The sequence below is a fragment of the Cavia porcellus genome, unplaced genomic scaffold (genome assembly GCF_034190915.1).
Source record: "Cavia porcellus strain 051 isolate PalLab524CR breed Dunkin Hartley unplaced genomic scaffold, mCavPor4.1 scaffold_33, whole genome shotgun sequence".
Classification (NCBI taxonomy): domain Eukaryota; kingdom Metazoa; phylum Chordata; class Mammalia; order Rodentia; family Caviidae; genus Cavia; species Cavia porcellus.
This window is the reverse complement of record NW_026947516.1, coordinates 3,368,500-3,384,236: the sequence shown is the minus strand read 5'-3', so window position 1 is coordinate 3,384,236 and position 15,737 is coordinate 3,368,500. Positions and strand designations below refer to the sequence as shown.

Below are 15,737 nucleotides of genomic sequence, written 5' to 3'. Positions count from 1 at the left end.
TATCCAAAAAATCTTGGCTCCAACCCATGGAAGCCATTTACACCTCTCCCTCGGGAAAGCGGAACTTTTTGAAGCCTCCTCTTGGCAATTTCCATTCTGAACTCCAAGACTCAACTGCTTCTTACCCCTGAAACTTCAGTGGATGAACAGAAATAAAGCTATCGGTGACAGGATTGATTCTTCTCCTCTTCCATGGTGAAGAATGCCTTGAGGCCACAACTTCTGCCTTTTTTATTTCTTTCTCCAATCAATTGATAGCAGAATGCCTAGTTGCCAAGTGCTATAATTTTAATAATATCTCATTTTAAAAATGGGTAGTATTAGATGAACATGCAAAGGACTCCGAGATATGACAAAGGTTATAGGTTATAACCTTGCTCATGTAGGTGATGAAGTGAATGCCAGAATATTAAATAGAAAAACAAGACCTAGCTGGCTCTGGCTGTTAATTGAATTTTGAACATAGATTATGTATGTTTGTGAGTGTGTGTGTGTGTGTGTCACTGAACCAAAAAATTAGATATTCACCTTGGTAACACATGCATAGAGCTGTGTGTAAAAGAGCTGTGTGTTTCAGAATCTTAACACAAATCGTGTTCAGTTCATATCATTCAATGCTTCTGTCCCTTCCCAAAACAATAGCACACCTGTTTGCAGAATACACACAGTTTTGTAAAGAGCTATTGTGGGGTTGCACGAGGGACAGCTCAGCAGGAATGGGGTGCACGCTGTGGGACTGGAGTAAAGGCTAGCATCTATTGCTTTTTTCTCCTCTGGCGCCCTGAGAAGAATGTGAATTGAAAATGGATTTTCCTTTTGCCTCTTACGGCCAACAGATGAGCTGGCTAAGATGGCTGGAAGCAGCACACTGGAGAGGATGCTTCAAGTCGTATATTCTTTTACTTTTTTCTACATTTCTGTTTTCTAGGTCTAGCCCACAGAAGAGCAGGCTGTAAACACTCAGGAGCTAGGATTGTGTTGATTATAATGCCCACGTAACTAGGAATATTGGATCAGGGCCTGTCTTAAATATGCATCTTAAAATTTAACCTACCTCAATGAAAATGATGCACACACTAGGGCTAAAGTTTCTGCAGTTTTTATTTCTAACAATTTCCATTCCGACAGTCCTGAATAATTTGAGCTTTGTGTTACCTGCAGCCTCGCACAAAACAGTGGCTCTGCTGAGGTTCATCCTAACATCTTCAGATAAGTTATAAATCAAGCTCAGATCCCACTCTGCAATGGCACTCTTTGGGGCAACTTTTGCAGCGCAAACACACTGTCCATCTATCATCACTTCCAAATGATGAATACACAAAACAATGAGAAAGAGTCCTTTGTCGCTGATTTTTTTTATTCATCAGAATTTGGGAGATTCCTCTAGTCAAGTTCACTTTTGCCTTTGAGAAAATTAAAAACGTGTCTTTTAAGAAAATTAAAAATCTGTCTAAATTAAAATTTATATTGAAATTAGGTATCTGTTATAATCTACATCATCTTTAGGCGCATCTTACATCTATATATTATCTATCTCTCCATATCTAAATTATAGGTTATTTATCCTATCTGTTGATCTGTCTATCCATGCACTGTATATATGTATGTATGCATACATAAATGTATGTATTTATCCATCTATCTCTCTTATCCATCTACTCTCCCATTTATTGATCCATCCATCCATCAACTCTTCTATCTATCCATTAATCAATCTATCTATCTATCTATCTATCTATCTATCTATCTATCTATCTATCTCTATCATCTATGTACCTACTATTTACTTACCCTTTCAAATCTGGTGTATATATGTCTATGTATGCATGTATCAATCTATCTACCTAGCTTCTTATTTTTCTATCTATTTTTAGCATTTAAGCTCCCATAAAACCCTTTCTAGCCTGTGAAACTCACATGGAATATCTTTTTTCCTTTGCTCCCAAGGATATGTTTGCTGGCTACATTTCCATGATTGTTTAGGGATGATGATTTACCTTCACAGATCGAGGTTTCTTACAATGTTGAAAATCTGGATGTTGGCATGTTTTCGGGGTGCCATATATACATGAGGAAAGATACATGTATGCACATGGACACAGAGTTTATTTCGATCTTTAAACCAACCTAGTGATGCAATCACTTAGCTCACCATTGTAATTCTTTCCATGACTTCTTCATCCCGTGGTTTCATCATGAGTTATTTTTGCCTTCTAGGGTTCATTTATTAATATCTAAGCTGGGGGCCAGGCCAGACTTGCTACCCAGCACCTTATAAGGCATGAGAGAGAGATACCCCAAAACAAAGAAGGAACGGCATCCTTTAACATGTCAGTGCTGTAGCTATTGCGATGCACTGGGCTTTAGACCATATTACTGACATGCAAATTAGCTGATTCAGAAAATATGAGCAAATCTTAAAAAGTATAGTGCTTGTGCATATAACACAGATCTCACAAGTGTGAAGAGACCCTGCCTCTTAAAAGCATCAGGTTTGTCATCTGTCATTATTCGTCAGAACCTGGTAGAGATGCAGAGTTATAAAACACCTGGTCATAGAGCTCTAAGCATGAAGCCTCAATGTGACCCACCTGGGTCTGTCATAAACTCTGTGTGACCCACAGATATTCTTTTCCATTGTTAAATTGAAGAAATTATGCACTGGATAAAATCCGCTTTTTAATAATCACCTGGAGAAATGTACCCACTGAATACCTCACAGATGAAATTCTGTATCCTGAAATGCACATGGTACTTTAAGTATACTTTTTCATTTTGTCCCCAAAAGCTTTAAACACCTAAGTAAGGGGACACCCAAAGAATTTAAACTTGATGCTCTAAAGCCTGCTCATCATGAATTGTTGGTAGACAGCAGGTTTTTACATTGTATCCCTCTACGTACCCCTGTTTTGACCAGATCACTGTTTCAACCCCAGCCCATTTGTGTGTCTCTCACACCAGGTACCCTTTGCATATGGCACCCTTCCCTGCTCTGTAGGAGGGACACACCATTTTATTGGAAGTCAACAGAGGTATATGCCCATGTCTCTTTGACCACAGGAAAAGTGTTCCAAGACCCAAGACTCAAATTTCAGTTCAGATTTGATGTAAGTCACTGAAGTTTCCTATTTCAAGAAAGAAAGCAGTAGAAATAAATGAGAGTCCTCGTTTAAAAACAGACAGGATTTCAGGAAAACGCAAACCTTCACATATGTCATCACCTGTTTCTTGTTCTTGTCTGTCTCTTAATTATGCAGAAATTGAATCACTGCCTGGCAGACGACCAAATGGTGTCTACGGGAGAATTCAAAGATAGAAGCAAACCTATAAATCAGGCATTTGGTGGAATGCTATTAGTCATTTTCCAAGTAACAATCCAGAGTTTAGTGTCTTTGCTTTCAATTCTAATTAGCTCTGCCCAGTATGCTATATACTATAGGGCGGCTGCTTGATATGTATCTAGCTTGTAAAAAATTAGCTTTTTGGTATATCCAGGTCCACCATTCAACTGAATGAAGCACACACTTATGACCTACTGAAGAAATACTCTGAAACACCCCAATGCTCTTGTAAACTTACGTGTCTACTTTTGAGTTAAAGAACACTGTTTTTGCAGGTATTTCTTTGCAACTCCCGATGAAATGTTCTCCGGTCCTGCAATCCCTAAGAGGTCATATTGTCTGCTGGTGCACAATATGCTCCGTGGCTTTAAGCACAGCAATTTTGGGGGGATGCACAAATCTGTATAGAGATACATGGAGGAGGTGATCCCACCTCCTGCGGTCAATGGGAGGATGTCATGGTCACTTTCCTGTCACTGAGATACAATACCCAGTTGTCATGATTTAAGGGAAGAAAGTTTGTTTTGGCTCCCAATTCACTCCACGGGCTGCTGGTTGGGAGACAGAAATGGCACGGTGGGAAGACATGTTGGACAGCAGCTCATATCACAGTAGCCAGGAAGCAGACAGGGAAGAGAGGAGACTTTTGAGGTCACACCCCTGGTGACCAATGTCTTCTGACCAGGCTCTACTCTGCAAAAGCACCTCCAGCTACAGAAGGCATCCACCACTGGCTGCACTGATGAGCACAATGATTCCATGATCCAACCGCCAAAGAGAACATAACAGCATATTAACACAGGTCAGAACAGAACAATTTAAGCAACACAGTATTTCACCACCAGATAACCCGACATAACAGTAGCTACCATAGTGTCTCTTTCCTTGAAATATTTGTATAACTTCATATAATATAGCATCAAACACAACACGACAGTGTAAAACCATTCAAGAGAATGAAAGTATTACAGGGTATTTAGAACCAACTAACAGAAAACGAACGAACAATGGTTTCTATATTATCTCCTTGTCTATAAAAATTTTTGTTTATACTACCTCATATAATAAAATCCAGTAAGATACAACATGATAAACCGATGGAGACAGAAGAACAAAAGCTTGATGGGACTTCAAAATAAGATGATATTATATCAACACTAGTTATTATATTGTCGTTTTCTTCAAAATAACTGTTCATACCATCACAGACATTAAAATCAAACAACCCAGAATAGAACCATTCCAATTAATGAAAACATTATAAGGCTTCAAAGCAAAATAATGGGGAATCATGTTTACCGCATACTTTTATGTATTCTTACCATTTCTTACACTAGGGAAACTATTCGGTATATATACATGTGAGTTTGATTTATTTCACTTATGACTATGGTCTCAATTTTTTATAAATATCTCAATGTGATCCTTTATAGCTGAGTAGTACTCCATTGCATAAAAATACTATAATTTTTTAATTCATTCCTCAGTTGATGGGACACTTAGGTTTTTTCCAAGATCTGGCTATTACAAATAGTGCTGCTATAAACATGGGTGCAAATATATCACTGTGGTATGATGTTTTCAGTTTTTCTAGGAATATGCCTAGAAGTGGAATAGCTGGAATAAATGGGACTTCCAATCCAGCTATTTGAGAAATCTCCAGACTGACCTCCACAAAGGTTGTACCAGTCTACACTCCCACCAACAGTGCAGGAGAGCTCCTTTTTCCCCACAGCCTCTCCAGCATTTATTGTTGGTGGTTTTCTTGATCCTGGCCATTCTTTCAGGAGTGAGATGGAATCTCAGTGTGGTTTTAATTTGCATTTCTCTAATGAGTAACGATGACATTTCATTATTTTTTATTTATTATTTTATCTTTTGTCTTTCTGAGACAGGGGCTTGCTCTGCAGTTCAGGCTGGCTGACATTCAGCTAACTTTCTAACCCAGGCTGCCCTGGAACTCACAGTGATCCTCTTGCCTCAGCCCCTGAGTGCTGAGATTACAGGCTTGCTAGAGTCACAGAGGGTAATTCCAGTGTGACACCTGCCTTTTGTAAGAGCTACAGCAGCATGAAAAATATACCAACCAGTTAAGGCCTGAAATAACACACTGATAACAGCATCAATACCAATTGACCAGCTCTATAGGGTGTGCATGAAATGCACTGTCTTATCCGGTGTGGGGTACAGACCTGGAGCCTCATCTACTAGCAAGGCTGAGGTATTAGGATCTCAACTTCAAGCCTAGTTTGGGCAGCACAGTGAAGACTTTGCCTCAAAAATAAAATAAAAATGAAATGCCCTGTCTGTTATTATTATTTTTTTTTTCAATTTGAGTCTCAGAGCAATGTAATGTACTATCTAGGCATTTCATTGAACATAGCAAAATGGGTTAATGTCCAAAGCTTTATCTAAGAAACATTCACACCTCCTGAAATCCAGACTGGCCCTAATGTGTTTCCATTTTTTCCTACACTGGATGAGTCTTGGTGAACCTGCGCGTACTCCCTTAGGGAAAAAGCACCATTTCTTCGAATGTCTCAAAACCATTATTTTTGACACGTGCATCTATTGCTTGATTAATCTTAAAAGCCATAGTCAATTGGGGTGAATCTTTACAGTGATTCGTGGAAACTGTGTCACTTTTGGGAATCCATCCATAATGCTCAATAGATATATCTTATAATTTGAACCATTTTGAAGATAACAATATGCAATAAATTAACCAGTATTAATCTCCTTTTGTTTTGAAATTGCGTAATGTGGTTTTTATTCTTTAAGAAAAAAAAAAAAAAATGAAACAGCGGGCCAGGGGTTTTAGCTCAGAGGTGTAATCACCTGCCTGGCAAGTGTGAGGTTGTGAGTTCAATCCCAGGTACTAACAAACAAACCAAACCAAACCAAAACACAGCATAAGAGCTTTTGTGTATTTTTTTAAATGCCCTGCACTGTTCAAGGAGGTGGGGTGAATGGCACAGGTGTCTAAACTTTCTTTCTTCCATTCAAGATTCTCAGTTCCTCACTGGGTATGAATTCCAGAAAGGTTCTTGTAACTTGCATGGCGCAGATGGTCGGTGTCTAGACGCTGGCTGCTTTGGCTTCACGATGTCTGTCTCTCTCTTTTTTCCTCTAGGCTTCTCTGGAGTTTTCCTAATGAGTTCTCGTGCTCGGGAGGTGCTGCATGGTCACGGCTTGCTTCTTCGGGAGTGCTGCTGTTAGCTGGTGGCATCTGCTTGCAGGAGTAGACAGGGGACCTGTGCAGCCATGGATCGCCAAGAGCAGTGCCACCCTTCTTCATAACATGGGGCTGTGCCTATGAGCACTCGGAGAGCCCTCCCCACAGCGTTCCACAGCTCCTGGGTCCTCTTCTGCCTGGACGTCCCTCTGTCCCCAGCATCGGGCCCCACGCCTGGTTTTGTTTCTTTGAAGACCTCTCCCTCGGACACCTGCGGATGTGGAAGAGAACAATGTCTAGGCCCAAGGGACTCTTATGGCTCCCCTTGTTCTGCACCCCAGTCTGCATCATGGTCAACTCCAACGTCCTCCTGTGGATCACGGTGCTGGCCATCAAGTTCACGGTGATCGACAGCCAGGCACAGTATCCAGTGGTCAACACAAACTATGGCAAAATCCGAGGCCTAAGAACACCACTGCCCAATGAGATTCTGGGTCCCGTGGAGCAGTACTTGGGGGTGCCCTATGCCTCGCCTCCCACAGGAGAGAGGCGGTTCCAGCCTCCCGAGCCCCCATCCTCCTGGACAGGGGTTCGCAACGCTACTCAGTTTGCAGCTGTGTGTCCCCAACATCTGGACGAGCGGTCTCTCTTGCATGATATGCTGCCCATCTGGTTTACAGCCAACTTGGATACCCTGATGACATACGTGCAGGATCAGAACGAAGACTGCTTGTACTTAAACATCTACGTCCCCACCGAAGATGGTAAGTGTTTTGCTGGAAAGGAAGGCAGTTAGCTTGGTCTCGCTGCCTGGCAGATGGATTCTCCACTGATCTTGTGTGATGTCATGGGCAGGGTGGCATTAACATGTATTTATCTATCTATCTATCTATCTATTTATTCATTCATTCGTTTTCTGACTCCCACTGTGTATCACAGTGACATAAATGTGTTCGACTTGCATTTACCAAGTAGAGGAAGAAAACAGGAACTCATGACTTTGGACTGTTTTTTTTGCAGATTGTCTTAGCTAAGGCTCGGGAGTTTCATGGCAGACGGTACTTGGTACGTACAGGTGCCATGTCACAGGTTTATACCCGAATCATCCCAAAAGTCACCAATGCATAAACCGAAAGAATTAAACACAGTTCAGTTCTCAAGTTTGCACAGCGACAGGCATAGGGAAACTTTCCTTCTGATCAAGGGCTCTCTAGGTTAGGACATTTATCGATTTATTTATTTATTGCATCTTAAGAGGGAGAATAAGATGGTTTGCCTTCAGGATTTAATATGTTGGCTTCTTTATTTATGCATTTGTATATTTATTGACTCTCAAAATAGAAGGCAAAATGGTTGTTTTCAAACCCCAAAGGAATATGGAACAGTACTAACTGGATTTCATTGCTTAAAGTTCCCGTTTGGTTGTTAAAGTAAATTTTGGTGTCATTTTCTTTTCCTGTGATGGAACAGCAAAGGTACACAGTCAGAGGAATTCAGCTGCATTGTAAACTGCGCTTACTTATAAAAAGTCTCCTTTTGTTTTTTTAGAAAATACCAATAAAAAGTTTTCAGAACACTGCATGCATCGAAGGCTAGAGCAGTTTGTATATCTTCATGTGTCACGATTTCGAGTTAAAAGTTTTGAGAGCCATGATGAAAACCATGCAATGAAAACCTCCTGAATCTAAAGGTAGTCTTTCTTAGCTACCATAGAAACTTGAGCACGTCCTTTGCATATTTTTGTGGGCACGTCCCCCCCCCCCATCTCTTTTGTTATCCTCTGATCCTTGAATGCTGTTTTCCAGTTAGTGGAGCTCGGTGTGGCAGGTATCAAAGGAGGATGCACAGAAAGAAATGAAAGGACATGCTTTACTACATGCCTGGTTCCTGGCATGCTGCCCTGCGGTGATGGTGGGGGAACACAATTGTCTTGCAAAGTCCTGGCCTTGGTGTGATTCACGGAATGGGGCTGACACTGGCTCTTTCCAAGCTCTTTTCCAAGCTCCCTGGCTGCAGAGGGGCCCTGAGTGGTGGCTTTGTCCTCCTGTGAGAAAATGAGGGAAAGTCGTCAGAACTAATTAGAGTCCTCGTTTGCTAGGCCACCTGGGCTGTGATTTTTCCAACCAAAAAGCAGAAAAGACAGAAGCAAGCCCACTAGGGAAAGTGGTACAACCCGACTCCACAGAAAAGGATTTTTGTTGCTCTCAAAACCCATAGGATGTGTTTCTGCTGCCTATAAACTTGAGATCCTGTAGGGCCAACCTGGGAAACTTCAGATAGGAAGCCAGGTTCTTAATACAGACGCCTTTGGAGCCCAGTAGACCACCCAGGAAGGAAAATCAATAGGCTCTCAGATCTCACAGCCACGGGGTGCAATTGTGTGCTTTGTGACCCAGATAGAGCCTCTTTCCACAGTTCCTTGTGCTTCAGTGTTGAACTGCAATCAGGAACTGTAGGAAAAAAAAATACAGAAATAATACTATATCAGGGGAAAGAAAAAACAATATCGGTTTAATGACAACTCCATTCCCACTTCTTGAGAGATCTTTTAGGCTTTCCAGAGTCATCAGCACATCGGTTTTGGAGAAGCCAATCAGAAGTCTAATGGGGGTGGAAAAAAGCAGAATTGATCTCCCTCTAATATGGATGTAAATATTGGAATTTTCTGGCTAGCGTTCGAAGCTGTATCTATGCTGGTGTGTCGGCGTAGAGAATTGTCATTCATCAAACTATTAGGTCAGTAATCTAAAGGGTTTTTCCCCCCATAATTATACCAACCTAAGAATGAATGGAGGGGATTAGGCAGTAATTACCCATTATTCACCAACCGAGTAAATGAACACACAGAGAAAAACACACGAGGACTTCTTCGGTGTCAAGATGGTCTTCCCCTAAAAGCAGTGACCTCATTCACATGAATTGTATTTCATAACATAGTCCACAATATAGGAATATGAGAGATGCAAAATTCACAGTTTCGCTTTGATACTCCAGCAAATTCTTTTTCTGCCTTGATCTGTTTGGCTCAAGTATTTCCATTTTGATGTCCACATACTACGGAGGTACATCAGCAATGCCAGTGCAGACTTTATTTAGTTAAGCATGTGTCAATCTAGAAGCATCGTTGAGGAAATTTATGGGCTGTATTTTGAAATATTTTTATTAATTTGTATTTGGAGTACATAATAAAAACGTTCATTCTGAGGGACTGGTGTGCGTACAGATCACACAGGGATCCTCTTTTGTTTCTCTTATCATTTCATGCTGCCCCAAACCCTATACACCTTCCTTTCTTCTCATTTATCATCTTTTTTTTCTATTGTTGCTCTTTAGATTATATAAACTGTGAAGGTATTTTTACATAGCATTTATTTCACTTAATATTATCAAAATGTGGTGTGTCATTTTCATATAAGAGTTCAAATTTTTCCTTTAGGACAGAGTAGTATTCCATTGTTCATAAATACCACATTTTGTTTATCTATTTTTCTGTGAATAAGTCTCTGTTCCACTTCCAAAGTATACCTATTATAAATCGTTCTGCTTTACTGACGGATATGGATGGATCGCTGTACATCCTATCTAAGTTTTTTGGGAAGAACCTTTTTTTAAAATTTAAACTTTAAAAAAATTTTACTTAAAGAGAAAAAGAAAAGAAAATTTAAAAACACAAAAAAGAAAAAAATGATAAAAAAGTAGAGTACAAAATTCAAAAAAATATACATCAATTTGAAAAAATTCACATCATAAAATCACCAGTTGATGCATCACATACTGTCACCTTAACAATAGTTGTTAAACTTACAAAATCAAAACATAAAAAAGTGTCTAGACACTCAAACATTGACAGTGCAAACCCTTCTGTTTAATGATCTAACAGAAATTCAGTCATATGGTTGTCTATCTTACATACTCTACATACCGTTATGTCCCTTAGAACACTTTCCTTCCCTGTGGCTTTTATAGTATCTATTATATACTTTTTGGATCCCATCATTCTATTGGTTCTTATTATCGTTTACACTAGAGAGACAATGTGATATTCACTAATGTGAGTCTTGTTCATTTCACTCATGAGGATATTCTCAAGTTGCCTCCATTTATATACAAAGACCTCAAGAGCATCCTTTTTATAGCTTAATAATATTCCATTGTATAAAATACCACATTTTTTTCCATCCATTCTGTGACTGATGGACATTTTGTTTGTTTGCAAGATTTAGTTGTCACAACTGGGCTGCTGTGAACATGGGTCACATATATCATTGTGACATGACCTTTTCAGTTTTTCTTGGAAAATACCCAGGAGGGAAATAGTTGGATTGAATGGAACTTCCAATCCTAGTCTTTTGAGGAATCTCCGTACTGATTTTTTGGGGGGAAGATTCTTAAATGAATTATAGCTGAGTCAAAGAGAATTTCTATTTTTAATTTTCCTGAGGAATCTTCATTCTGGTTTCCATAGTGACCATATTCATTTTTATGCTACTAACAATGTAGCAATTTCTTTTTTCCTCACCCTGTCACGTGTATGTTATTGCATGCATTGATTTATTTTTGAGTCTTTGATGATATCTGCTGTTCCTGGAGTAGCAAGATATATTGTCTATTCAATTTGCAGGCTTGTAATGGTTAACTTAATGAACACTTTGTCATGTGCTTACTGGCTATTTGCCTTCTTCCTATGAGAAATATATCTATTCTACCAACAGGCCATTCTTTGGGCTTTTTATTTTTTAAGATTTATCTTTTTTTCAAATTTTAATTTAATTTGTTTTACTTTATATACTCTGGATATGACTTCTCCATTTTTGTTGTGTGACAGTCTTATGAAACACATTTTTATTCTGCAAAAGCAGAATGAACTTAAAGCTCCTTTATGACAAATGTGATCTGGCTGGAAGTGAGTTTATTAGTATATGTTAATATTACCATTTATTAGCATCTTGGGTTTTTTGCTTAAATTATTCCTACCTGAAAAATGTTATCAACTGATGCTCATTTTCCTGGGTTGCTTGTTTCTCTGTGAGGTCCAATGTCAGGCTGATTCACTGCCTTTGAACTGCACGAGTAACCTTTTGATAGATGTTCAGATGAAGTCAGAGAGACTCAAGACAATCAGGGGTTAGAGTAGGACAAATGAAGGCCGTACTATTAACAGGCAAGGATGAAGCCAGGATTTACATATCTACTTCATGACTGTGAGGGAGGGTGAGAGAGAGAGAGAGACAGAGACAGAGACAGAGACAGAGACAAAGAGACAGACAGAAAGACACAGAGAGAGACAGAGACAGACAGACAAAGATACAGAGAGACAGAGACAGAGAGACAGAGACAGAGAGAGACACAGAGACAGAGAGAGACACAGAGACAGAGACAGAGACAGAGACAAAGAGAAGTATTTTGGGGGAGTACAGCAGAGCATGTTGGTGGCTAACCCAGTTAATTAGACATAATGCAAAAAACCAAATCAAATTTAATTAAAAAAAATCATATAGCCACATTGGTTCATACATACATATAGCTACATTGGTTAATAACATTCATGATTTCTGTCACTCAATAGGTAGATAGACATAGAAAGACTAGCTGTTGAAACACCCAACTTCGTGGTAACAACTTTAGTACTGTTGATCAATTACTGAAAGAACCAACTTTTTAAAGAAAAGCTTTAATAGAAATGGGGTGAGAAAATAAGGAGGAATAGCTGACATATTTTGAATGAAATACCAGGCAAGATATCTTTTGGAATATTCAGTGGAAGAGAAAAGGCCATGGAGGTGTCCAACATGCATTATTAGGGAATGAACAGAACCAGATGACTACCGTCTACAACATGAAACATGCGTCTGCATCACGTGGGGATGCTTGGGATGGTCCTGCCTCATCCTCCCCATATGTCAGTTTTATAGGCAAGTGCCTGAATATGTATCTTAAATTTTGTCTTTTGAATATTTCTACAAGGCAGCAGCTCTTCAGTTCTCTCCCAAGAAACCAAAATAAGGAAATAAATTTAAAAAAAATCAAACAACTGTCAAAGAAATTATCCTTCTCTCCATGTTTGAAGATAATAACAAATAGCATTATCATTTCTGCAGAAGTGAAATTCTATTGTTGCCAGCAATGTGATTAAAATAAAAAATGCTACAGATGCGATGATCAAAGACTTGGTATTTTCTTCAATGTGGTAACTCATATTTTTGATTCTACATTGTAGGCTAACACTAAGACCTATTCAGTGAAAGTCTAGAAACTCTGAAGACATGTAGACAGTGAATTCCAAGAAGTATCATTAAGATCTTTCAGGTTCTTTAGAGGAACAGAGTGATAGATAGATAGATAGATAGATAGATAGATAGATAGATAGATAAAATGCATGTGTGTGCAATTGATGGACTGGGTGGACTAACCAGATCAGAGGCAAGAGAGTTCCCGGTGGCTATCTGTGCACTGGAGAGACAGATTAGCTGGTAGCTATCTACTCCAGTAAGCAAGAAGAGGAATTTGGGTGTTCCAGATCTGAGTCTCCAGGTTTAGCAGCTCCCTGAAGTTATTGGCATGATTTGATACTGTGAGATTGAAGGGGCTGAAGTATGATGTGTATAGGAGATGGTTGTAGGAAAAGAGGTTAGAATCAAGTTTACAAATACAGACTTACTTCCTCTTTCTTTTATTTCATATGGGCTGCAATCTGATTGGACGGTGTCTCACTATTAGAGCAGGTCTTGCCCACTCAGTTGGATGTTTTACATGTCAATCATCTCTGGAACCACGCCCACAGACACGCTCCTATCTGATAGCCACAGCTTCATTTGCTCACAGACACAAACAGCAAACTTAAGAGGTGAGAAAACAGAAGCATCTTAATTAAGGAACAAAGTTTTTTGTGTGTAAAAATTCAGAGAGAAATCACTTTTAAGAGAAATTGACGTAGATAATGAGGCCAAGTCATGTCCTAAAGGAAGCATTCAAGCATTCGATTTTAGAAGGCATGCATCAAAAGACGACGTGAAAAATGGAGAACATGAACCCAGAAATCTGTGTACATTAACAAGTGCCACACCTTATTAAATTCCACATGAGGTGGAGTTTTGTTTGCATTCTCACTGCCATGAAAGGAATGATTTTAAATTCTCAGGGGCTCTTGACTTTAAAGCCCTCTAGGGCAGAGGTCTCCAACTTGTGTGGCTCCATGAATAATTGAGTGGAAGACACTTTGTCTAAAAGCTGAGGACAGTGCTTTCAGGGTGATTCAAAGGGTCGGGGCGCCCCTACTGTAGAGTAAGCACGTTAGTAAATCTGCTGTATCATTGTCTGATCACAGAGAGACAGAGGGGCAGGGATTTGAAAGTCTTCTTTTTGATTTTATAATAGAATGTATTCACATCACTTATTGATTGCCCTAAATTTAACTCAACATGTAGACAATTAATAGTGTGGTTTTGCATGTTTCCCAAGCTCTCCTCCTGTCTGGAATCTCTACAAATATTTCCTGAGTGAAGATCCCATGGTTTCCAAGTGAGAAATCTTCCTCATCTCACCTGGCTTTTCTTGTGAGAAGACTGAGGCTCATGCTGTGAAGCTATCAGAAGGGCAGTAGAATACTAAAAGGGTACTACAGGCTGGGCGTGGTGGGACACGCCTGTATTCCCAGCACTTGAGAGGTTGAGGCAGAAAAATCACTGGTGTTTGAGACCAGCCTTGGCTGTAAAGTGAATTCAAGACTACCCTGAACTGCATAGTGAAAACTGCCTCAAAAAGACAGAAACAAAAGAGAAAAAAAAAAAAAAAATCACACATAGTATGAAATATTTTGAAATCAGACGAGAGAGGAGTGATACATATGGAAATTTACAGAGATAGAAGTTGTAATTGAAATCCTGAATCAGTGTTGAAAGTCCTCTTTCAGGGGGTGTGAATATAAGATGTGATCAAGAATCTAGTGGGTGTTTCTGTTACATTAATGTGTGCAAGGCTCAGAGAAACATGACAGCATCCTCATCCTCCTGATTCCCTAGATCTAGCCAGAGTTGGCCAATGCACAATCTCAAAATATTCAAGAAAGGCCAATATTTTGAATCCATTCAGAACATCAAGGCAGCCAGCATGGTGCAACAAAAGACCCTCACGAAAGAGACCTGCTTCAGAAAGTGGCACGGATGATGAAATAAATGTATTTGAAGCTAGGGTGAATGTTTTGTGTGGGATGCATAGCCAAGTGACCTATACTTGTAATTTTTAATAACGGAATCATTCACCAAAGCATTTCCCATGACGTCTCCCAAAACCTTGAAAAATGGTCACAGATACTTATGTCTGGATCTAGTCTTTGTTCTGACAATGACTCCCCTCTGTCTGGTAAGGTTAAGAAGTATTTGCTTGGCTTGGTGTAAGCACTGTATCACTTTTACAATCCCCTCTGGGGAGAAAGGGTTCCTTCATTCCACAGGGGAAAATCCCAGAGAAAAATTTCAACTGGATTCTTTGTTGCAAGAGCCTGCATCTGGACCACGAAAAGAATAGGTAAAATTGAGGTTTTCCCAAAGACGGCAGATGGCTAGGACTAGATAAAAGAGGACATTCCTGGGGACAGATTGTGGGTGGGTGGTAAGCAGGAACACTCTTAGTTCAGTACCAGAAACAAAGTGTTTTCCAGCACTGAATGTATTCCAGGCGTTTGGGGGTTTTATCGGATACAAAAAAGAATTGCTTAACTTGGAGAGATAGGTTTGCTGTTGCCAGACAGACTCTGGAGCAGTGCCCACGTTCTAACCCTTACACCATGTGGCATGTCCCCATACACACGCGTTTTGATACTAAGACTTGGAAAAATAGCTTCAAGGGGTGGAAGAGATTCAGGTCACTGGTGGAACTGTGTGTCCCCATCATCTGAGCTAAGAAGGAGGTGAATTTATCCTGGATGATACAGCTGAGCCCGCTGTAATAACAAGGTCTCTTTCCTGTGAAATCTGAAGAAAAATAGGGTCAGAATGGAAAACCATCAAACCGTTCCTGGCTGGCTTGCAGGGGTGGGAGGGTTCCTTCCCCTGGCGTGAGTGAATGGAGGTAGCCAGAATGTGAACTTTAGTCCTTTTACCTGAGAGTTCTCACAATTCTTTGATGTTGCAGCCTGCAGCATCATAACAGTGATTTGTTACCATTTTAATATCCAAAGTCCATAGTAGATTATATGTCGTTCCTGTAAACCAAACCATTTTGAA

General features: G+C 39.8%; 1 protein-coding gene across 4 annotated transcripts in view; it reads left to right on the top strand.

The window, feature by feature from the left end:
* Nucleotides 1-15,737, top strand: part of Nlgn4x (neuroligin 4 X-linked) — a 360,846-nt gene that overhangs the window by 78,155 nt on the left and 266,954 nt on the right. For all 4 annotated transcript variants that reach the window (XM_063242985.1, XM_063242988.1, XM_063242987.1 and 1 more), the window contains exon 4: nt 6,475-7,280. In XM_063242985.1, coding sequence (XP_063099055.1) covers nt 6,794-7,280 — 487 coding nt within the window. In that variant the 5' untranslated portion in view covers nt 6,475-6,793. The remainder of the gene's footprint in view (nt 1-6,474; nt 7,281-15,737) is intronic.